Source organism: Pan paniscus, chromosome 18, assembly GCF_029289425.2.
Source record: "Pan paniscus chromosome 18, NHGRI_mPanPan1-v2.0_pri, whole genome shotgun sequence".
Taxonomy (NCBI): Eukaryota; Metazoa; Chordata; class Mammalia; order Primates; family Hominidae; genus Pan; species Pan paniscus.
In genome coordinates this window covers 78,687,245-78,710,791 of record NC_073267.2, presented here as the reverse complement: position 1 = coordinate 78,710,791, position 23,547 = coordinate 78,687,245, and the positions used below count along the sequence as shown (strand labels likewise).

Here is a 23,547-nt window from a genome sequence, read left to right as displayed (position 1 = left end):
CACCATGCCTGGCCCTTCCATACCTTTTGAAACCAGCACATAACAGGTAAAAAGGCAGTTAATGGGACTGATAACCCAAGCTTTAAAAAAAATTAACGGCTGACTGTCAAAGGTCAAAGGCATCTATTTTTTAGATGGAGCACTCCCTTATAATGCTGGAGTTGAAATTCTTCCTTGAACTCTAAGGCTGATTAGTGGTCAGGCTATCCTGGGTAAGTAATTACGGTCCTCTGCCCTCCAGGGCAAGGATGGGCAGATTCCTACGCAGTTCCATGGGCTGGGGGCTGGCAGGAAGTGAAGGCTATCAGCTCTCTGAAGCCTTAGGCATGTAATAGGGAACAGAACACAAATATCTTTTCTTCTGAGATTGTGGCCTACAGAATAAGCAGGACTCAATCAACATTAGATGAGTTTGTAGCTACTGAGCACATTATCCCCAATACAAATACCTCATTTGGAATTTCCATTCATTTTCATTCAATGAAGGGAAATGACTGTCCATTATTTTGGAAGAAAACATTTATAATGACTAGTCCTCAAGAATAACTTGTTTTATTACCATGATTTGTGAAAAGCAACAGGGTAGACAGTTCAAGGAAGGACACAGACAGTGCCCTGTTTTAGGTTCCAAATTTCTTCTTTTTAATGGGTGGTGGGAGCTGAGCAATGATGTCATCCAGAGGCCGTTCTACTGCCACGAGTGTTCTTTCATCCAAAAGATCCATGAAGAGTAGAGGCTGCAGAGGGATGATAATTATTCTATCAGGACTTAGGATCCAGGGCTAGTCCTGAAAGAACTGACTGTAGGTAGACACCATCTAAGCTAAAAGGTTAGCCTAGTTCAAGGCTTAAATGATTTAAATTTCTTGACAATCTTTCCTGCCCTGGGACTCAAAATAGTTGGAATGCATAAAAGCTTTTTTTTTTATTTTTTAGAGATCTTGCTATGTTGCCTAGGCAGGAGAGCAGTGGTCATTCATAGACATGATCAATGTGCACCGAAGCCCTGAACTCCTGGGCAATCATCCTGCCTCAGTCTCCTGAGTAGCTGGGACAATAGGTAGGTGTGCACGGCTGCGCCTGGCTCAAGATTGGGAGCCTTTTTTTTTTTTTTTTTTTTGAGACAGAGTCTCGCTCTGCCGCCCAGGCTGGAGTGCAGTGGCGCAATCTCGGCTCACGGCAAGCTCCGCCTCCCGGGTTCACGCCATTCTCCCGCCTCAGCCTCCCGGGTAGCTGGGACTACAGGCGCCTACCACCATGCCCGGCTAATTTTTTGTATTTTTAGTAGAGATGGGGTTTCACCGTGTTAGCCAGGATGGTCTCGATCTCCTGAGCTCGTGATCCGCCCACCTTGGCCTCCCAAAGTGCTGGGATTACAGGCGTGAGCCACTGCGCCCGGCCAAGATTGGGAGCTTTTAACTAAGTTCACTCATAAAAGGTCTCAGCAGGATTTTTTTACATTTCTCTGGATAGAAAATCTATGCTTCTAATATCTCAAGAATCAATGTTAAGCAAGGACTTTAAAGCCTAAGTTCTTTTTTTTCTCAGACAGAATCTCGATGTTACCCAGCCTGGAGTGCAGTGGTGCAATCATACTCACTGCAGCCTTGAACTCCTGAGCACAAGCTATCCTCCCATCTCAGCCTCTTGAGCAGCTGGGACTACAGGCATGCTCCACCACACCTAGCTAATTTTTGTATTTTTTTTTTTTTTGTAGAGACAGGGTCTCACTATGTTGCCCAGACTGGTCTTGAACTCCAGCCTCAACCTCCTAAAGTACTGAGATTACAGGCGTGAATCACCATACCCAGCCTAAGGCAACTGACAACTGGCAAGCTACAAATGCATCAAGAAGCTAATCACATTTGAGTCATTTGAGTAATCAGTAATTTACAGAACTCTCCTTTTTTTTTTTTGTTAATAGTGATGGGGTTTCACCATGGTGCCCAGGCTGGTTTTGAATTCCTGGGCTGAGGAGATCCACCTGCCTTGGCCTCCAAAAGTGCTGGGATTACAGGTATGAGCTACCAAGCCCAGCCTGCTTGACATTTATCCTATGGAACACTCCAACAAGTAAAATTTAAAGCCAGCTCTCATGACAACAAAGACTCTACCCTCAGCGCCAACATTTCTCACTACTTACGCATTTCATTTTGGTTAGGTATGATGTGCCTTCCTCTAACCTACTAAGGCAAGAACAATAAAACATATACAAGGGACAGCCAGCCTCAAAAAGGTGACTTGTCTCCCACAAGCCAGGTTCTCTGCATGGAAACTGAAGGTGCTCTTATCTTCCGATTGTGGAGTTTATTACATTTTGGTATCACAAAGGAACCAACTATCCAGAATAACAACACAAGATGTTTTACCTTATATATCTTAGAAATTTTAAAAGCATGAGCTGTGCGCCTCCGGACGACATCTGATTCATTCGTGGGAGGAAATGGATTGTAGAGTAAGGTTTTGTCATTTGGAAGGGGCTAAAAAAACAAAGACACATTGTTTAAATGGTTACTTTTATTGGGCTTCTGCAGACCAAAGATCTGTAGTGCATTTTGAGCCCAACATCATCTTCTAACCATCATATATATTCAGTACCTCCCTGACATTCGTTAATTCAGGAAAACAGCTGTAGCCATAATACCTCTATTCAGAAAAACTAGGGGGGGAAAAAAAGAAGAAAAGGAGAGAGAGGGAGAAAAAGCTGAAGCTACTCTTGCAGCCACACTGCAGAGGGTGGGAGTATGAGGCAAAGAGAGCTTGTTAACTCCATGCAGCAAGATCAAAGGGCCCTTCTGGGGCTTCTGGCCTGTCTCATCAGTATCACTCTGTCAGAATGGAACAAACTGGCAAGTGCAGGAGCTCAGCCCACAAAGGGTCTGTGCTTTCTAGACTCTCCCCCAACCAGATCACAGACTGGACAAGTGACTGAAGTTCTCCCCAGGCGAAACCTCAACACAAACCACCCCTGCTGATGTCACTGACACCTCGAGGTGGCCTCTGGCCAAAGAAATGATATTTTGTCTCTGACTTCCTGGGAAATAGCTATGCCTACTGTAAGGAAGCGATGAACTTAAAGCCAATGCTTTGGAAAAAATGATCTGGGCTCAATTACAAAGAGGCAAGAGAGTGGGAGGGGCCCTTCCTGTATCACTCATCTTGCAGAAGGCACTTGTCAGCCAGCTCTGCTTCCCACACCCAGAGGTCGCAGGGCCCATGAGATGATTCCAGTGACACATCCCCGTGCACACCTCCTTTAGAGCCATCTGCTGCTTTCCCCCACGTTCCTTCCACCCCCACCTTCACAAACACACCAAAACACCGTGTGATGGTTGTAATCTAAGCCCAAAGTGCAGGACAGGCATGGCCACAATGCTCCTAGGAAACAAAGCACCTGCCCAGAAAAGCCATACAAATTCAGGGTGAATCAAAACAGCAGCTGGCAAAGAGGACAGAATCTAAAACTGAAGAAAATGCTCGTATCCCATGTAAATCACAGCCATGAAGAATTTTCCTAGCTGGGTTTTTCGAAGATGTTAAGACCAGTTCCTCAAGCCTGCAGACAACGTTTTAGTAGCTTTAGCGAAGGGGCACAGAGGTCAAAACCTCAGCCTGTACCTCCTTTAATGAAACCAGGTTATTCAGATACCCTAGAGTTCAAAGTTGAAAGCAAGTTAGCCAAATCAATGATACTTCTGGATGAGGGTCACCTTCTGAATACTGGCCTAATCACTTTTCTGTGTAAGATTTATGTGCTTACTCGCAAAGTAGACAAATAGTCAAATCAGCAAAAGCCAGTATACAAAGGCCAGCCCCTTCCCCGAGAGCCTCCCAAAGAACTGTGGGAACACAAACCAGGGAATCTATAAAACAAAAGCCCCTCTCCTCCAAGAAATGTACTAGCTACCTTTATTCTGATTTACTAGCTACCTATATTCTGAGTCTCTGTCCTCTTACCTTATTGTACTTGTTGCTTTTAGAACTTTAAGATTCAGAAGAAGATTTGGGAGGTAGCAGTGAAGAACTCACCAATGACTTGTCAATGATGCAGAACATGTAGGCATCATGGAGAAGGATGTGCATCGGTCTCTTGGGATGAAAACTGATGTGTGTGATAGGAGTATCCCTTTGGAGCCAAAGGTGGTGAAAGCCCTGCTTCTGGACAGTCCGGCTCCAATCTGTATACTGTTTGTCTGGGATGCTGTACTCAAATACCTGAGGGAGGACATGACATAGAGAAATGCAGGCTGGTACTCAGAAAGACCAGAAGGGCATTCTCATCCCTAACCAGAAAGTATGTATACAAAGCTTCAACTGTATTATATTCATTCTATGCTCTCCCAACACTTTTTTTGTTTTTGTTTTTGAGATGGAGTCTCACTCTGCCACACAGGCTGGAGTGTAGTGGCATGATCTCCGCTCACTGCAAGCTCCGCCTCCCCGGTTCAAGCCGTTCTCCTGCCTCAGCCTCCCAAATAGCTGGGACTATAGGTGCCCACAAGTACGCCCGGCTAATTTTTTGTATTTTTAGTAGAGATGGGGTTTCACTGTGTTAGCCAGGATGGTCTTGATCTCCTGACCTCGTGATCTGCCCGCCTCGGCCTCCCAAAGTGCTGGGATTACAGGCGTGAGCCACCGCGCCCTGCCCATCTTTTCAGAGCTATTTTATGCACATAATACATAGCGTTCTGTATCTTGCTTTTGTTGCTCAGTGTTATATCATGGAGACTGACTCACATTAATACACATATATATCGGTCATGCCCATTCTGAAACATAGAATAGTCCACTCATTTTATCCATGTATCATGATTTACTTATCCACTCTGCTTAATGGACATTAGCTTGTTTCATATCTTTGTCTACTACAAACAAAGCTGCAATGAACTGTCTCTGTATAAACGTCTTTTTGCACAGCTAGAAGCATATATATCTATATATAGATATATATATATCTATATATATATAAAAAGAATGATTAGAACTGAAATTTCTAAGTCAAAGACCACATGGACTTTAAAATTTTTAAGGTATTGCCAAAATGTCCTCCAAAAGGGTTAGGATAATTTACACAATGTGTGAGAGTACTGTTTCCCTATACCTTCAGAACACTGTATATTATCAAGTCTTTGATCTCTGCTAATCTAACAGATATAAAAAACTTCCCATCAGTTTTACTTTCAGAAGCACTTAAGGGACTAAGTGCCAGTAAAAGGTATCATGGGGGAAATTATCATTATGTGTGACAAAGGCAAAGATGTGTGGCTTCACTACTCCTTCAGTCTTTGGTCAAGGACTCAAATCTATAAAACTGAGAGATTTCACTTTTTGGACAGTGTGTGTGTGCATGTGTGAGTGTAAAAACTGACCATCAGCCGGGCGCGGTGGCTCAAGCCTGTAATCCCAGCACTTTGGGAGGCCGAGGCGGACGGATCACAAGGTCAGGAGATCGAGACCATCCTGGCTAACATGGTGAAACTCCATCTCTACTAAAAATACAAAAAATTAGCCGGGCGTGGTGGCGGGTGCCTGTAGTCCAGCTACTCGGGAGGCTGAGGCAGGAGGACGACATGAACCCGGAAGGCGGAGCTTGCAGTGATCGGAGATCGCGCCACTGCACTCCAGCCTGGGCGACAGAGCGAGACTCTGTCTCAAAAAAAAAAAAAAAAAACTGACCATCAAAGTAGTAAGCATCATTTGCCTAGCAGTCTACTTAAATGTGCTTCCTGGATTACATTTAATCTTCCCAACAGCTCAGTGAGGTAGATATTAACATCTCCAATTTTACAGATGAATTATTGATAACTTCCTAATATAATTATTGATAACTTCCTAATATATTCCGCAGCCCAGGTTTTTTTTTTTTTTAAGATCTCCTTATAATCACAATCTCCTTACAAATTGGTATAGAGAAAAGTAGATTAGGTTCTAATTTTGGCTGAGATTAGGTACCTGATCTTATTAGGGCTTGATTTCCTCATCGGCAAGCGTAAAGGTGAATGATACAATCTTTTAGTCACTTTCAACTCTCAAAATCTTATTCCATCCCATATCCAGTTTAATACCCAAGCCCATGTCATCTCTCCTCTAAAACAATCAGGAAAATGAGTACTTCAAAATTCCTCCTCCCTCTTGTGATTCTTTACTCTAGAATCTTAGTGCTTCTCCATTTAAATTGCATCCCATCAAACCAATGCATACTGCTGGCCTATGATGAGCCCAGACCGGCAAGGAAGCTTTACTTCACACAGGAGAAAACTACCTTATATCCTCCAACACCTTCAAAAAAAAGCTCCCCGCAACTGCCCAATATTCCAGCTTCTAGGTTACTATCCAGCAGGAAGGGATTAGAAAGCACTGGAATCTCCCTTACCTGCTGGTCCGAATGAGCGATGACAAGGTTGTTGGTATTGGGGGCAATAGCCATAGCAGTCACTGGGAAATTGTAAGCAGGCACCGTGCAGTGAAGCTGGGAACAAATAACAGACACAAGTGGCAACTCTAAGTAACACTTTTCCTCAGCAAAGATTGAATGGTCTAGGTCAGGGGTTTAAATACTGCTCCTCATAATTCAAAAGGGTTCTAGGGAAGTTCCAAAAATTTCAGGCATTTCCCCAACCAATGAACTTTCATTTCTTTTTCTTTTTTTTTTTGAGATGGAGTTTCGCTCTTGTCACCCAGGCTGGAGTGCAGTGGCGTGATAATCAGCTCACTGCAACCTCTGCCTCCCAGGTTCAAGTGATTCTCCTGCCTCAGCCTCCCAAGTAGTTGGGATTACAGGCGCCTACCACCACACCCGGCTAATTTTTTGTTTTTGTTTTTCTTTTTTTTTTTTTGAGATGGAGTTTCACTCTTTCTCCCAGGCTGGAGTGCAATGGCATGATCTTGACTCACTGCAACCTCCACCTTCTGGTTTCAAGTGATTTTCCTGCCTCAGCCTCCCGAGTAGCTGGGATTACAGGCACCCACCACCATGCCTGGATAATTTTTGTATTTTTAGTAGAGACGGGGTTTCACCATGTTGGCCAGGCTGGTCTCAAACTCCTGACCTCAGGTGATCCACCCACCTCGGTCTCCCAAAGTGTTGGGATTATAGGCGTGAACCACTGCACCTGGCTTAATTTTTGTATTTTTAGTAGAAACGGGGTCTCACTATGTTGGCCGGGCTGGTTTTGAACTTCTGACCTCATGATCCACCCACCTCGGCCTCCCAAAGTGCTGGGATTACAGGCGTAAGCCACCGCACCAGTCCTCATTTTCTTAAAAAAATACCTATTGGTTGGCCGGGCGCAGTGGCTCATGCCTATAATCCCAGCACTTTGGGAGGCCAAGGCAGGCGGATCACGAGGTCAGGAGTTTGAGACCAGCCTGGCCAACATGGTGAAACCCCATCTCTACCAAAAATTAAAAAAATTAGCTGGGCGTGGTGGCGTGCGCCTGTAATCCCAGCTACTCAGGAGGGTGAGGCAGGAGAATCACTTGAACTTAGGAGGCGGAGGTTGCAGTGAGCAGAGACTGCGCCACCACACTCCAGCCTGGGCAACAGTGCAAGACTCGATCTCAAAAAAAAAAAAAACAAAAGGCCTACTGGCTGGGCGCAGTGGCTCACACCTGTAACTACAGCACTTCGGAAGGGCCAGGGCGGGAGGAACGCTTGAGTCCAGGAGTTCAAGACCAGCCTGGGCAACACAGCAAGACCTCATCTCTACTAAAAAAAAAAAAAAAAAAAAAAAAAAGATTAGCTAGGTGTGGTGGGACTCGCCTGTAGTCCCAGCTACTCAGGACACTGAGGTGGAAGGATCGCTTGAGCAGAGAGGTCAAGGCTGCAGTGAGCTGTGACTGTGCCACTGCACTCAGTCTGGGTGACAGAGTGAAACCCTGTCTCAAAAAAATAAAAAGCTTATTTAACCGCGTACAAAACTAACAGCGTTTGTGGAGAACTGAGAGTAAAGCCTTTCCCTCTGAGTAAATCCATCTGTACAAACTGCTTATAAATGTGTCATTGAATAGGGAGTCTACAGCTCTACACCAGGTTTAAAATAAATAAATGCCTAGGCATGGATTTTTATGTACAATTGCAAAGCATGTGCACGCTACACACAAACACTCTTTAAATGCCAGGCAAGGCTCAAAGACAAGTGCTCAGTACATGCTCCTACCATAATGCAACAAAGGTTACACTATGCAGTTAACAGGTAAACCCATTAAGTGTTGCAGTTTGATGTTATTCTATATACTTTTAATGCTTATTCCAAGTTTTGGGTAGTTCGAATCTGATTCTTATAATGAAGATGAGGACTTGTAAGGGATCACTAATGACTCAATTTATGACTGACAGCGTCATTACTGATTAGTGAAAAATGTTTTCCCAGTATTCCTTTTTCGAAGTTTTGATTATGTTTACCTTGAGATTACAAGGCAAGCCATGAAAGGAACTCTTATTATCTGCAACTATTTGTCTGTGTATATCAGAATTTTCCTCCCGAAAATACAGAAAGAACCTGGATGTGTTTACATCACCCACAGATCATTAATTTCAAATTTCCAGGTATGAATGGGTTTCACTGTTTCCATTAGCTGCTTTTAATGTTACACAGTATAGCTTCCGGGTTCCATAAAAATAAAACAGGATTCCAAACCTGGAAAAATTATTAGTTAAAAAGAAAAAAGTCTGGCCAGGCGCGGTGGCTCATGCCTGTAATCCTAGCACTTTGGGAGGCCGAGGTGGGCAGATTGCCTGAGCTCAGGAGTTCAAGGTCAGCCTGAGCAACACGGTGAAACCCCGTCTCTATTAAAATACAAAAATTAGCCGGGTGTGGAGGCACACACCTGTAATCCCAGCTACTCAGGAGGCTCAGACAGGAGAATCATTTGAACCCGGGAGGCTGAGGTTGCAGTGAGCCGAGATCGCGCCACTGCACTCTAGCCTGGGTGACAGAGTAAGACTTCGTCTCAAAAAAAAAAAAAAAAAAAAAAAAAAAAGAAAAGAAAAAGAAAAAAGTCTAATAAATTTCCAGGTCATGCCAATCTGCCTTGAATCTTGTAACTGCAGGGTGAACTGGCTCCTGTACAATGATTCAAACTGCTGCCGTGAAACCCTATGCTCACCTTTAGCTGTTTTACATTGTAGACATGGACTCCAGCACTGGTACCTGATGCAGCTAGCCAATTCCCATCTGGACTGACTGCCAAAAGACACATGGCCTCCACTGTTCCTGTGAAGACAAAACAGTTACATCTCTGAATTCACACAGTGTCCACAGCCAGCCCTGCCCTGGAGATGATGGCAAAAGCCAAGGAGACCCTTAGAGTTTTAAATCACTGCCAGGATAATTTACTGATCACTGTGCAAATTACTTCTAGATGTTAATGTTTCTACTTTTTTCATCTACTTATTTAGCCATCCCGCCTGTAAAGAAGGTCCAGAGAGATAAAACAGAAGTTATTACTTCCCCAGGCCTAAGACACTGCTTACTACAGGAATAGAGAATGACGGCAGCATCTGCCACTAAAATATATACTTTAATTGTTTCAAACTCCTTTCCTACCAAATGGTTTTTTTTTCTGTTTTTTGTTTTTTTTTTTTTGAGATGGAGTCTAGCTCTGTCACTCGGGCCGGAGTGCAGTGGCGGATCCGCTCACTCCAACCTCCAACTCCCAAATTCAAGTGATTCACCCGCCTCAGCCTCCTGACTAGCTGGGATTACAGGCACCCACCACCATGCCTGGCTAATTTTTGTATTTTTAGTAGAGACAGGGTTTCACCATGTTGGCTGGGCTGGTCTTAAACTCCTGACCTCAGATGATCCGCCCACCTTGGCCTCCCAAAGTGCTGGGATTACAGGCGTGAGCCACCGTGCCTGGCCTCTTTCTTTTTTCTTTTTTTAGACAGAGTCTCACTCTGTTGTCAGGCTGGAGTGCAGTGGTGCAATCTCGGCTTACTGCAACCTCTGCCTCTCGGGTTCAAGCCATTCTCCTGCCTCAGCCTCCCAAGTAGCTGGGACTACAGGCGTGCACCACCACACCCAGCTAATTTTTGTATATTTAGTAGAGATGGGGTTTCACCATTTTGGCCAGCATGGTCTCGATCTCTTGACCTTATGATCTGCCCACCTCGGCCTCCCAAAGTGCTGGGATTACAGGTGTGAGCCACTGTGCCCGGCCCCCAAATTTTTTTAAGCCAAAATTATGGACAGGCCAGGCGTGGTAGCTCACACCTGTAATCCCAGCACTTTGGGAGGCAGAGGTAGGTGGATTACCTGAGGTCAGGAGTTCAAGACCAGCCTGGCCAAGATGGTGAAACCCCATCTCTACTAAGAGTACAAAAAAAAAAATAGCTGGGCGTGGTTGTGGGTGCCTGTAATCCCAGCTACTAGGGAGGCTGAGGCAGGAGAATCACTTGAACCTGGGAGGCAAAGGTTGCAGTGAGCCAAGATGGCACCAATGCACTCCAGCCTGGGCAACAAGAAACTCTGTCTTTTGAAATTCTGTCTCAAAAATAAATAAATTAATAATTAAAAAAAAGTTACGGACAAACAGCAAGTTCAATAGCTGTTCTTTAATTTATTGAAGCATATCTTTAATTTATTGGATGCCTGCTGTATATTTAGCACTAAGGGAGGATGGGCACGTCTGAGCCATCTTTGTCATCTAGAGACTTTAAACCAATCTGGCAACACGACAACTAGTGTGGGATAAAAATTGGACAGTGATGCTCTATGCCAAAATGCGTGCTGCATGTAACGCCCCCAAACGATAACATGGCTTTATAACATGCATAACCCAGCTGCCAAAGGATGGGTGGGGATGAGGAAAAAAGGATGGGGAACAGTGCAAGCTAAGTGACGAGGAGTAGAATATGCAGGTTTGAGAGCTGTGAAGAAACCATCTTGACTACAAGGGGAAGTGAGATGAGAGAAGTGGAAAAAATAAAGTCATATACATAATGTAGAGTCCAATCTCAAGGAGAGCTAGATACAAGATAAATAGCCTAAGTTTTGTAATAAAAACATATATAGATAATAAATAGTTTTATTTATCTGACCCCTAACTTGTGGGTTTCTTCTCCTGTAGGCTTCTGGATCAGCTTATGAACAGTGAGAGTTGAAGATAAAAGAGTTGACTTTCACTAGGCATGGTGACTCACACCTGTAATCCTAGCACTTTGGGAGGCTGAGGCAGGAGGATTGCTTCAGCCCAGGAGTTTAAGACCAGGATGGGCAACATGGTGAAACCCTGTCTCTACAAAAACACAAAACTTAGTTGGGTGTGGTGGTATGCTCCTGTGTACTTGGGAGGCTGAGGTGGAAGGATTATCTGAGCCTGGGGAGGGTGAGGCTGCAGTGAGCCATGATCGCACCACTGCACGACAGCCTCGGCAACAGAGTGAGGCCATCTCAAAAAAAAAAAAAAAAAAAAAAAGAGTTGACTTTCCAGGCTGATGGGAGTGTAAATGACAGTGAAGCAGCAGCTAAAATCCAGGACAAGGGAGAGGGGAAAGGCCCATAGGAAGTATCAAAACAACTACCAGCTTAATTAATCTGGAAACTGAGTCTAAGTCCTTAACAGTTAGCCATAGCTAGCTACATAGCCACACTCGTTCATTAATACTCACATTCTCAAGGAAAACAGAAAAATTCTCAGTAACATTATATGAACATAGGTAATTAAACTGTATGTATAAGAATACTTTTGGGGCCAGGCACAGTGGCTCATGCCTATAATCTCAGCTGGGAGGGCAGGATGGGAGGATCACTTGACCCCAGGAGTTCAAGACCAACTTTGTCAACATAATGAGACCCCGTCTCTACAAAAAAAAATGAAAAAATTAGCTGGGCATAGTGGTGAGTGTCTATAGTCCCAGCTACTCAGGATGCTGAGATGGGAAGATAACTTGAGCCCAAGAGGTCGAGGTGGCAGCCATCTATGATTGTACCTTTTTATGAACAAACAACCAAAAAAGGCAACATGCCCACAAAATACTTATATACAAATACATATTAGAAAATACCAAAATATTAATGGTAGCTATTTCTGGGTGTCAGGATTGCAAATGACTTTAACTTTCTTCTTGTTCTGCTAACAAACTAAGGATGATGAAACTTCTCTGGCCCCAAATAAGGAATCAAAAACCCAGTGAGAAAAGAGTAGGTGTGAAGAACATTGCAGATCTCATCGAGAGTCTTCATCTGCCAGCTATCTCCTCCTACTTGAAACAGCAAACATGTGAGTGAGTGTATCTGCAGGGTAGGAGGAACATGAGGGAACCCCCAACATGGAGGCTTAACAGCAAAAAAGTTACATCTTAGACACGACAAGTCTCCCCATGGCCAGTTACCAGATTCCCACCTGACTGAGGCTGGAAAGCATGCAGGTGCTTGAAGCTTCCTCCTGACAGCTGAACAATATGCAGAGCTCCTTGATTTGATGCTACAAAGAGCTTTGTTGAATCTTCAGAAAACAAAATCTGAAGGGCAGAGCGAAGGAATGCTGGCATTTTGGAAACCTTTGGGTGAACCAATAATAAAAGCCAGTGAGAGAAGGGAGACCTACAGCCCATCATAAACAATCACAGCTAGGCTTAAGGTACATTAATGCTTCCTGTCTCTAAGTAAGCCAACTGACTCGGCACAGAACACTGGTTTCTCTCCAGTAATCTATACATCCCCCTTTCATCTCTTTACTAAATATTCACTTCTCTATCAAGGAAATAACTAAGTCGCACGTGAAACCACTAAACAGAAAAGCTTTAATTTTATTGCCTGTAGGGCATTACCCTATCCCTCTAAGAACATACCTCAAAATTTCAAAATGGAAATAAAGGCTGGGTGTGGGCCGGGCGCAGTGTCTCATGCCTGTGATCCCAGCACTTTGGGAGGCTGAGGGGGTGGATCACCTGAGGTCAGGAGTTCAGGACAGCCTGGCCAACGTGGTGAAACCCCATCTCTACTAAAAATACAAAAAGTAGCCAGGCCTGGTGGTGGGCACCTGTAATCCCAGCTACTCGGGAGGCTGAGGCAGGAGAATGGCTTGAACCCGAGAGGCAGAGATTGCAGTGAGCTGAGGTGGTGCCATTGCACTCCAGCCTGGGTGACAAGAGTGAAACTCGGTCAAAAAAAAAAAAAGGCTGGGCGCGGTGGCTCACGCCTGTAATGCCAGCACCCAGCACTTTGGGAGGCTGAGGCGGGTGAATCACTTGAGGTCAGGAGTTCAGGACCAGCATGGCCAATCGGTGGTGAAACTCCATCTCTACTAAAAATACAAAAATCAGCCAGGCGTGGTGGTGGGTGCTTGTAATCCCAGGTACTCGGGAGACTGAAGCACAGGAATCGCTTGAACCCAAGAGGCAGAGGTTGCAGTGGGCCAAGACTGTGCCATTGCACTACAGCCTGGGTCACAAGAGCAAAACTCCGTCTCAAAAAAAAAAAAAAAAAAAAAAAGAAAGAAAGAAAGAAATAAAACACTGTTTCATAACAGCCCTCTCCAAATCTCCAAATAGTTTTTAACTGAGCAAGGATTCACATCCAGTTGATTTCCACTTCACAGAAAAATGACATATTTAGGAAGTTTCCTCTTACGTGACCAGATATTGGACTATCACTTACCCTTTTGAGGCTTATGTTGTCATGTTCATAATTCAGCCGATAGAGAAAAAACCGAGAAACTGTAGAATAGGCTATCCAACTTCCACATGGGGAGATACAGCTACAGATAATGTTCTCAGGACCCTGGCAATATCAGGAATCAAGATGAATGTGCAATTAAACTTCACATAACAAGGTGCACTGGGACATGACACCTCAAGCTCTTGCCACTCTGGACATATCCACAGATATCTACACATAATCTCGATCCTCGTGTGGTCTGCATTAATATGATTATTTCAGAGGCAGAGCACCTAAAAGGCATGGCTTTGATTTCCAAATCCAAGAATGGAGGTCTATTCTTATTTTGGCCCTTTGAATACTTCATAGATAGCCTCATACTAGACCCCAACTTCAGAAACCTGAGCAGGGAGGCATTTACTGAAGGAAAGCTCTGGAGGATAGGTGGTTTGAAGTACTTATTTTCTGTTTTGTGTATGGCGTTCTGCTTTAAAGACTTCTAAGAAATAGCAAATGAAGAACATTTGAAGGCCAGGTACAGTGGGTCATGCCTGTAATCCCAGCACTTTGGGAGGCTGAGGTGGAGGATTGCTTGAGCCCAGGAATTCAAGACCTGTCTGGACAACATGGTGAAACCCTGACTCTGCAAAAAATTAGCCGGGCATGGTGGTGCACACCTGTAGTCCCAGCTACCTGGAAGGGTGAAGTGGTAGGATCACCTGAGCCTGGGAGGTTGAGGCTGCAGTGAGCCGTGACCGTACCACTGCTCTCCAGCCTGGATAACACAATGAGACTCTGCCTCAAAAAAGTAAGCAAACAAACAAAAAAACCAACCAACTAACCAAACAAAAAAGAATCTGGAGAATAAAGAAAAGTTGAATGTAACATGTATGTAGTTTTTAAAAACTCACAAAATGATTTTTTTTTCATTGTATATCCTTTTGTACTATTTGAGTTTTTAAAAATATGCACATGGCTGGGCGAGGTGGCTCATGCCTATAATCCCAGCACTTTGGGAGGCCAAGGCGGGCGGATCACCTGAGGTCGGGAGTTCAAGACCAGCCTGACCAACCCCATCTCTACTAAAAATACAAAAAATTAGCCGGGCGTGGTGGCGCATGCATGTAATCCCAGCTACTTGGGGGGCTAAAGCAGGAGAATCGCTTGAACCCAGGAGGCGGAGGTTTCGGTGAGCTGAGGTGGTGCCATTGCACTCCAGCTTGGGCAACAAGAGTGAAACTCCATCTCAAAAATAAATAAATAAATAAATAAATAAAAGCACATTATTTTCATAATAATATCAAAAGAAGAGAAACCTATTTCCTGTATACATCCATCTAATAAATCCTCAACGTCCTACTTATAATCACAGGAAACCCAGTCCTGGTGACACAGTCCTTCATTCAAATAGTTTTAGAATTTATACAATTTATGATGCAAACTAAGTAACCTCAAAATTCAGAATGGGAATTTTGAGCCTAGAATTCAGGCTCTAGAATTCAGAGCCTAAACAAACTTCCTTACCTTTGTCTTTAGGTGCAGTAAATGATCTGCATTTTTAGAGAGTGGAAGAGTATCCCCATTCTTGCCTGAAACAAGAAACTTCCCTGAGATTTTTCTTATGAAAGAAAGAGTATTTGTACATTTTTTCTTCTAAAAAGTCACTCCTTGGAAAAATGGAATCGCTATCAGTGGGAAATCAGAAAAATGCAAGCTCACTGAGTAAGCTCATAATTTTTGAGGGGTATATGAAGAGAAAGCAGTGAGTACTTCCTTTGCTTCTATCCTCTGATACATCACTAATTCCCTGAAGCTCTACTCCATAGCCAGGGACACAGGTGGAGTTTGTGTGGCCTCGATTTTAATCCACTGCAAATGAGAGGACTCAAACATTTCCTTAATAAGTCAAAAAGGCCACTAGGCTGTCACTCCAATAAGATCCATGTGATCTTCTTTTTCTACAGGATTATCATTACCCATCATTAAATCTTGTTGTTTTTCAACAGCCTGTTTTCACCTCAGTTAAGCTAGCGCAAACTACGATTCTTCAACCCTTACCTTGACTACACCCTGCAGCGCACCACCTAGAGCCATAAACTTTTAAGAGATGATCCAATATCCTGCTAAAGATTCTAATACTCTAAACAGCTTATTTGCTTTATCTAATGGGTGGGAAAACCATTAGTTAAAATGGACACAAAAGTCTACTTCAGTTTTTCTATAAGCAGAATTCCAACCGCAATTCTGATTTCTGGCTTCTCTCTCCAGTTTTCTTATTGAAAAAAACGTGCTCCCATCTTACCTGTTGCAACTGTGGATCCCAGTCGCCAAAGTTCTAAGTGATGAGCAAACTGGAAGAGGAGAAGCTGCCTCTTTTTAGAACAGGAAATGAGACATCGCTATATCCAAGAATCAAGAAGTTAAAAAATAAGTCAGGGTCATCTACTGCCTTAGTACCAGATACAGTAGCACCACCTTAGCACATTTTTTACTGCTGAAATCCATTTCCTTGATAAATATTTCCTAAGTACTCCCATATGCCAGGCACTGCCCTGGGATCTATGAACACGATGATGAATTAAAACATAGCTACTGCTCTCAACATGCTTCTAAAGGGGTGACACAGAATTAAATCAGCAATTAGACTTCAGTGTGCCAAGAATTTTAACACGGCTAAACACAGTATGTACTGAAAAATAAGGAGAGAGGACATCTAACCTAGCTGTGTGGTGGTAAATACAGAAGCCCAGATGAGGTTCACTGGGAAAGACCAGTCAGGCGAAGGAGGCAGGGCAGAACATTCTGAGGAGGGTGATGGCATGTGACATAGCTCAAAGGTAAGAGTATTTGAGGGAACAAAAAGACCTTGAGAATGGCTAGCCTGGGTGGGGGTGCTACAAGCACGAGAGGTGCAAAAAGAAGCTGAAGGGCCAGGCCTGGATGGAGACAGGTTCTATAAGACACACTAAGGAAACTGTCTTTATGCTGAAGCCAACAGGGATAACCAGAGGCTTTGAAGCATGGAGTGATGAACAAAGGTGCTTTAAAACAGATCAATGGGCCTGGAGCAGTGGCTCATGCCTGTAATCCCAGCACTCGAGAGGCTGAGGTGCGAGGATTGCTTGAGACCAGGAGTTTGAGACTGGCCTGGGCAAGATAGTGAGATCTTGCCTCTATTAAAAAAAATAAAAAATAAAAAAATTAGCCGAGGCCGGGCACAGTGGCTCATGCCTGTAATCCCAGCACTTTGGGAGGCCAAGGCAGGTGGATCACCTGAGGTCAGGAGTTCAAGACCAGCCTGGCCAACATGGTGAAACCCTGTCTCTACTAAAAATACAAAAAAAATTACCTAGGCATGGTGGCGGGTGCCTGTAATCCCAGCTACTAGGGAGGCTGAGGCAGGAGAATCGCTTGAACCCAGGAGACTGAGGTTGCAGTGAGCCGAGATTTCACTACTACACTCCAGCCTGGGCAACAAGAGCAAAGCTCCGTCTCAAAAAAAAAAAAAAAAGAAAAACAGAAATTAGCTGAGCCTGGTGGCGCATGCCTGCGGCTCCAGCAACTCGGGAGGCTGAGGTGGGAGGATTGCTTGAGCTCAAGAAGCAGAGGTTACAGTGAGCCAAGATTACACCACTGCAGTGCAGCCTGAGTGACGGAGCAAGACCTTGTCTCAAAAAAACAAAAACAAATAAAATAAAATAAGATCAATGAAGAATAGGCTAGAATGACACAAATGGAAATAAAAGGACATGATTAAGAAGCTACTGTAAAGGAACCCAGATGAGAAAAGACACTGATCCAAACTAGGATGATGCCAGCGTAGACAAAGAGAAATGAATGACTCGATTCAAGAGATTATGAGGACTATGTTCAACCTCATCAAACCATATGCATTAAATATGTATGATTTTTAATATATCAAGTATGCCTCAATAGAGCTGTTGATCTATCTATCTATCTATAACATATGTATAAAGATACTAATGAGTAGACTCAATGAGGTTTACTGCTTGAATGAATGGGGCAGCAGGTGTGGGGAGCAAGTTTTCTAGCTTGGGAAGATGGTACCATTTACCTAGAACACTGGAAGCCTGGGTTTTCCCGCTCCCACCCAGAATACAGCCTACCCTGAAAGACAAACTAACAAAATTCCCATAACCGACAACTATTTGGAAAAGGGAAAAATTTCCCCAGAAACTGAACTAGGTGTGCTGCTGCATATCTCCTACCCCCATAAATGTCTTTGCAGTGGCTTGCCTCAAAAACAGAAGGAATGAAGAAGGTAGCTACAGAAAGTCCTACAATATCTCCATGTCCCAGATGGTTTAAAAAAAAAAAAGGGGGGGGGCTGGGCGCGGTGGCTCACACCTGTAATCCCAGCACTTTGGGAGGCCAAGGCGGGCGTATCACGAAGTCAGGAGATCAAGACCATCCTGGTTAACACAGTGAAACCCCACCTCTACTAAAAATACAAAAAATTAGCCGGGCGTGGTGGTGGGCACCTGTAGTCCCAGCCACTCGGAAGGCTGAGGCAGGAGAATGGCATGAACCTGGGAGGCGGAGCTTGCAGTGAGTGGAGTCGCACCACTGCACTCCAGCCTGGGCGACAGAGTGAGACTCAGTCTTAAAAAAAAAAAAAAGAAAAAAAAAGGACCACAAAGCTGAGCGTGGTGGCTCACACTTGTAATCCCAGCACTTTGGGAGGCTGAGGCGGGCAGATCACCTGAGGTTGGGAGTTCCGAGATCAGCCTGACCAACATGGAAAAACCCAGTCTCTACTAAAGATATAAAATCAGCCAAGCGCGGTGGCGCATGCCTGTAATCCCAGCTACTCGGGAGGCTGAGGCAGGAGAATCGCTTGAACCCGGGAGGTGGAGGTTGTGGTGAGCCGAGATCGCGCCATTGCACTCCAGCCTGGGCAACAAGAGCAAACTCTGTCTCAAAAAAAAAAAGTCCTACAAATTTGCCCAGCGTGAGCTGTGTTCAGAGCTTGTGGGACAGGGGGACACAGGGATGGGGAGATGAGGGGTTAGCAGGGGCTTGGAATGGACACTTACGTGGGGAAAGGTGATTTTTCGGAGAGCGGCATCGTAATTCTTTACCTGCACCTTCTCCATGAGAGGACGAAAGACTAAGTGGGTGTCAGTGCCTGGGAAAGCAGGGGAGAAGGTGTACAGAATTAGAAGTCGTCCTGCACGAGAACAGCCAGAACTGGGCAGGGTAAAGCAGCAGCCTCACCAGCGGGGGAACCCACCTCCAGATATCAGCGCTGTTGGGCTGTGGGCCACAGTGCGCACGTCATGAGTGTGATGCTGGAACGGTTTTGTCCGCACCCACTGCTTCTCACTGCTGTTAGATGTCACAGGGACCAGCTGAAAATGGAAGACTGTTCCCTCGGCTGTGCCCACCACGAAACTGTCTTCTTGCTGAGGAATTAAATCATGAGGGAGGTACACGTAAGCAAAACAAGGTCTGGTTGGAAAAATATTCCGAGGCTTTCTGTCTCGGCAGCTTAGGGGTAAACCTATGCCCAGAATCAGTAGGAAAGTTACAAGGGTCTTTTCCTTCCAGAAGCTAAGGATTCCATCAAAGGAGCAAGCTCAGACACTGGTAACAACGCGCCCCCTACTGACAAAATTAACGTCTACAGTACAGCAACGCTTCATATACCCAACATAGATCTCCTTAGAATAGCATTGAGAGAGAGAAAATACCTAGGACCTACTTGAGAAATTTAAATCCTTCGAAAGAACATAAGAGAAAACCTAACAAAGAAATTCATACCATGTTATTTAATACGAATATTTAACATGATCAAGCTATTATCACTAAAGAAATGTATTAAACCAATAAAAATACTGAAAATCCTTTATCTGGAACTAGAACAGGTGTTTCTTAATAACGTTTATTTCATTAAAAATATCCAAGAAACATCAGCCAGGCATGGTGGCTCACTCCTATAATCCCAGCACTTTGGGAAGCTGAGCTGGGTGGATCACTTGAGGCCAGGAGTTTGAGACCAGCCTGGCCAACATGGTGAACCCTGTCGCTACTAAAAATACAAAAATTAGCTGGGCGTGGTGGCGCATGCCTGTAATCCCAACTATTTGGACGGCTGAGGCACGAGAATCACTTGAACCTGGGAGGCAGAGGTTGCAGTACGCCAAGATCGCACCACTGCACTCCAGCCTGGGCAACAGAGCGAGACTCTGGCTTAAAAAAAGAAAAAAAATGCAAGAAACACCAATAAAAAAGAGTTTCTTAAATAAACAAGGTGGGCAGAGCAGCACAAACCTGTAGTCCCAGCTACTCAGGAGACTGGGTAGGAGGATCACTTGAGCCCAGAAGTTGGAGACCAGTCTACACAACATAGTGAGACCTCATCTTTTTTTGTTTGTTTGTTTGTATTTTTTGAGACGGAGTCTCGCTCTGTCACCCAGGCTGGAGTGCAGTGGCATGATCTCGGCTCACTGCAACCTCTGCCGTCCCGGGTTCAAGAGATTCTCCCACCTCAGGCTCCCAAGTAGCTGGGATTACAGGCACACACCACCACACCCGGCTAATTTTTGTTTTTGTTTTTTTTGAGACAGAGTTTCACTCTTGTCGCCCAGGCTGGAGTGCAATGGCACGATCTCAGCTCACCACAACCCCTGCCTCCTTGGTTCAAGCCATTCTTCTGCCTCAGCCTCCTGAGTAGCTGGGATTACAGGCGTGCGCCACCATGCCTGGTTAATTTTTGTATTATTAGTAGAGATGGGGTTTCACCATGTTGTCCAGGCTGGTCTCAAACTCCTGACCTAGGGGATCCACCCTCCTTGGCCTCCCAAAGTGCTGGGATTACAGGTGTGAGTCACCGTGCCCGGGCTTGTATTTATTTTTCAGTAGAGACAGGGTTTTACCACGTTTGCCAGGCTGGTCTCAAACTCCTGACCTCAGGTGATCCGCCCGCCTCAGCCTCCCAAAGTCTCATCTTTAAAAAGAATGAAAGAAATAAACAAGAAAAAACAAAACAAAACAAAAAAAAACAACTCACAACACAAAAAACCCAAACAAGAGTAGTAATGTGGCTAGATGTGATGGCTCACATCTGTAATCCCGCACTTTGGAAGGCAGGACAATCACTTCAACCCAGGAATTTGAGACCAACCTGGGCAACATAGTGAGACTGCATCTCTACAAAAAATGTTAAAAACTTAGCCTGGTGGTGCATGCCTGTAGTCCCAGCCACTTGGGAGGCTGAGGTAGGAGGATTGCTTGAGCCTGGGAGGCAGAGGCTGCAGTGAGCCAGGATTACACCACTGCACTCCACCTGGGTGACAGAGCAAGACCGTGTCTCAAAAAAAAAAAAAAAAAAAAAAGTAATGAAGATATACATCCAAAAAAACTGAAGGCAGGAACTCAAACAGCTATACTAATACAGATTGAAGATTCCTAATCCAGGGCCAGGCGTGGTGGCTCAGGCCTGTAATCACAGCACCTTGGGAGGCTGAGGCGAGCGGATCACTTGAGGTCGGGGTTAGAGACCAGCCTGGCCAACATGATAAAACCCCGTCTCTATTAAAAATACAAAAATTAGGCCGGGTGCAGTGGCTCACATCTGTAATTCCAGCACTTTGGGAAGCCGAGGCGGGCGGATCACTTGAGGTCAGGGGTTAGACACCAGCCTGGCCAACATAATGAAACCCCGTCTCTATTAAAAATACAAAAATTAGGCTGGGCACGGTGGCTCACGCCTGTAATTCCAGCACTTTGGGAAGCCGAGGCGGGCAGATCACAAGGTCAGGAGATCAAGACCATCCTGGCTAACACGGTGAAAACCCATCTCTACTGAAAAAAAAAAATACAAAAAATTAGCCGGGTGTGGTGGCGGGCGCCTGTAGTCCCAGCTACTTGGGAAGCTGAGGCAGGAGAATGGCGTGAACCAGGGAGGCGGAGCTTGCAGTGAGCGGAGATCACGCCACTGCACTCCAGCCTAGGCGACAGAGCAAGATTCCGTCTCAAAAAACAAAACAAACAAACAAAACAACAAAACAAAAATTAGACAGGCGTGGTGGCATGAGCCTGTAGTCCCAGCTAAAAAAAAAAAAAAAAAAAAGGATTCCTAATCCAAAATCCGAAACTTTTTGAGTGCTAACATGACACCACAAGTAGAAAACTTCACATCTGACCTCATCTGCTGGATCACAGTCAAAACTGTGTTTCATGCACAAAATGAATAAAATATTGTACAAAATTACTGTCAGGCTATGTGTATCAGGGACGTATGAAACATAAATGCATTTCTTGTATAGGCTGGGGTCCCATCCCCAAGATATCTCATTATGTATATGCAAATATTCCAAAATCCAAAAAAAAATCTAAAATCTGAAACACTTCTGGTTCCAAGCACAACCAGATCAGAGACACTCAACCTGTACTTGTACCTCAATGTTCAGAGCAGCATTATTATTTTTTGTTTGTTTGTTTGTTTGGAGACAGATCTTGCTCTGTCGCCCAGGATGGAGTGCAGTGGGGTGATCTCAGATCACTGCAACCTCCGCCTCCCTGGTTCAAGCGATTCTCCTGACTCAGCCTCCCGAGTAGCTGGGACTACAGGCGCATACCGCCATGCCCAGCTAATTTTTTTGTATTTTAGTAGAGACAGAGTTTCACCATGTTGCCCAGGCTGGTCTGGAACTCCTGAGCTCAGCCAATCCACCCGCATCGGCCTCCCAAAGTGGTAGGTTTACAGGCGTGAGTCACCACGCCCGGCTTATTATTATTATTATTATTATTATTATTATTATTTTGAGCTGGAGGTGCACTCTGTTGACCAGGCTGGAGAGCAATGGCACGATCTCAGCTCACTGCAACCTCTATCTCCCGGGTTCAAGCAATTCTCCCGCCTCAGCCTCCCAAGTAGCTGGGATTACAGGCACGCAGCACCATGCAGGCTAATTTTTTTTTTTTTTTTTTTTTTTTTTGAGGCAGAGTCTCGCTCTGTCGCCCAGGCTGGAGTGCAGTGGCGCAATCGTGCTCACTGCAAGCTCCGCCTCTCTGGTTCACGCCATTCTCCTGCCTCAGCCTCACAAGTAGCTGGGACTACAGGCGCCTGCCACCACACCCAGCTAATTTTTTGTATTTTTTTTTTTAGTAGAGATGGGGTTTCACCATGTTAGCCGGGATGGTCTTGATCTCCTGACCTCGTGATCCACCCGCCTCGGCCTCCCAAAGTGCTAGGATTACAGGCGTGAGCCACCGCGCCCGGCTTAATTGTTGTATTTTTAGTAGAGACAGGGTTTCATCATACTGGCCAGGCTGGTCTCGAACTCCTGACCTCAACTGATCCACCCGCCTTGGTCTCCCAAAGTGCTGGGATTACAGGCGTGAGCCACCGCACCTGGCCTAGAGCAGCATTGTTTACAACAGCCGAAAGATGGAAACAACCCAAACGTCCACTAATAGATGAATGGATAAACAAAACACACACACAAATATTATGCAGTCTTAGTAAGGAATGAAATACTGATAATGCTGCAAGATGGATGAACCTTGAGAACAATATGCTAAGTAAAATAAGCCAGATACAAAATAACAAATGTTATAAGCAAATTCATAGGAACAGAAAGTAGAATAGAGGTGACCAGAGGCTGAGAGAACGGAGGAATGAGGAGGTAGTGTTTAATGAGTACAGGTTTCTGTTTGTGGTGATGAAAAAATTCTGAAAATGGATAGTGGTGATAGCTGTACGACAACGTGAATGAACTTTATTCCACTGAAATGTACACTTTTAAAATAGTTTAAAAGTAAATAATGTGGGGAGAATTACAAAACTAATGGTAAAAAGACTGAAGTTTGGAATATCTTTTTTTTTTTTTTTTTTTTGAGACAGAGTCTCTGTTGCCCAGGCTGGAGCACAACGGCACAATCTTGGCTCACTGCAACCTCTGCCTCCCGGGTTGAA

The 23,547-nt window shown here is 44.7% G+C and overlaps 1 protein-coding gene across 5 annotated transcripts in view; it reads right to left on the bottom strand.

The window, feature by feature from the left end:
- Positions 1–536: 536 nt before the first annotated feature.
- Positions 537–23,547, bottom strand: part of UTP4 (UTP4 small subunit processome component) — a 36,761-nt gene continuing 13,750 nt past the window's right edge. For 3 of the 5 annotated variants that reach the window (XM_003814548.5, XM_008967252.3, XM_034940549.3), the window contains 11 exons: positions 18,859–19,030; positions 18,662–18,753; positions 15,907–16,003; positions 15,129–15,193; positions 13,605–13,727; positions 12,349–12,505; positions 9,109–9,215; positions 6,374–6,469; positions 4,030–4,215; positions 2,370–2,480; positions 537–737 (listed from right to left, as the gene is read on the bottom strand). In XM_003814548.5, the coding sequence (XP_003814596.1) occupies positions 621–737; positions 2,370–2,480; positions 4,030–4,215; positions 6,374–6,469; positions 9,109–9,215; positions 12,349–12,505; positions 13,605–13,727; positions 15,129–15,193; positions 15,907–16,003; positions 18,662–18,753; positions 18,859–19,030 (1,323 nt within the window). In that variant the 3' untranslated portion in view covers positions 537–620. Of the gene's footprint in view, positions 738–761; positions 2,481–4,029; positions 4,216–6,373; positions 6,470–9,108; positions 9,216–12,348; positions 12,506–13,604; positions 13,728–15,128; positions 15,194–15,906; positions 16,004–18,661; positions 18,754–18,858; positions 19,031–23,547 lie in introns of those variants that run through there. The other 2 variants (XM_063597700.1, XM_063597699.1) reach the window with 2 other exon arrangements.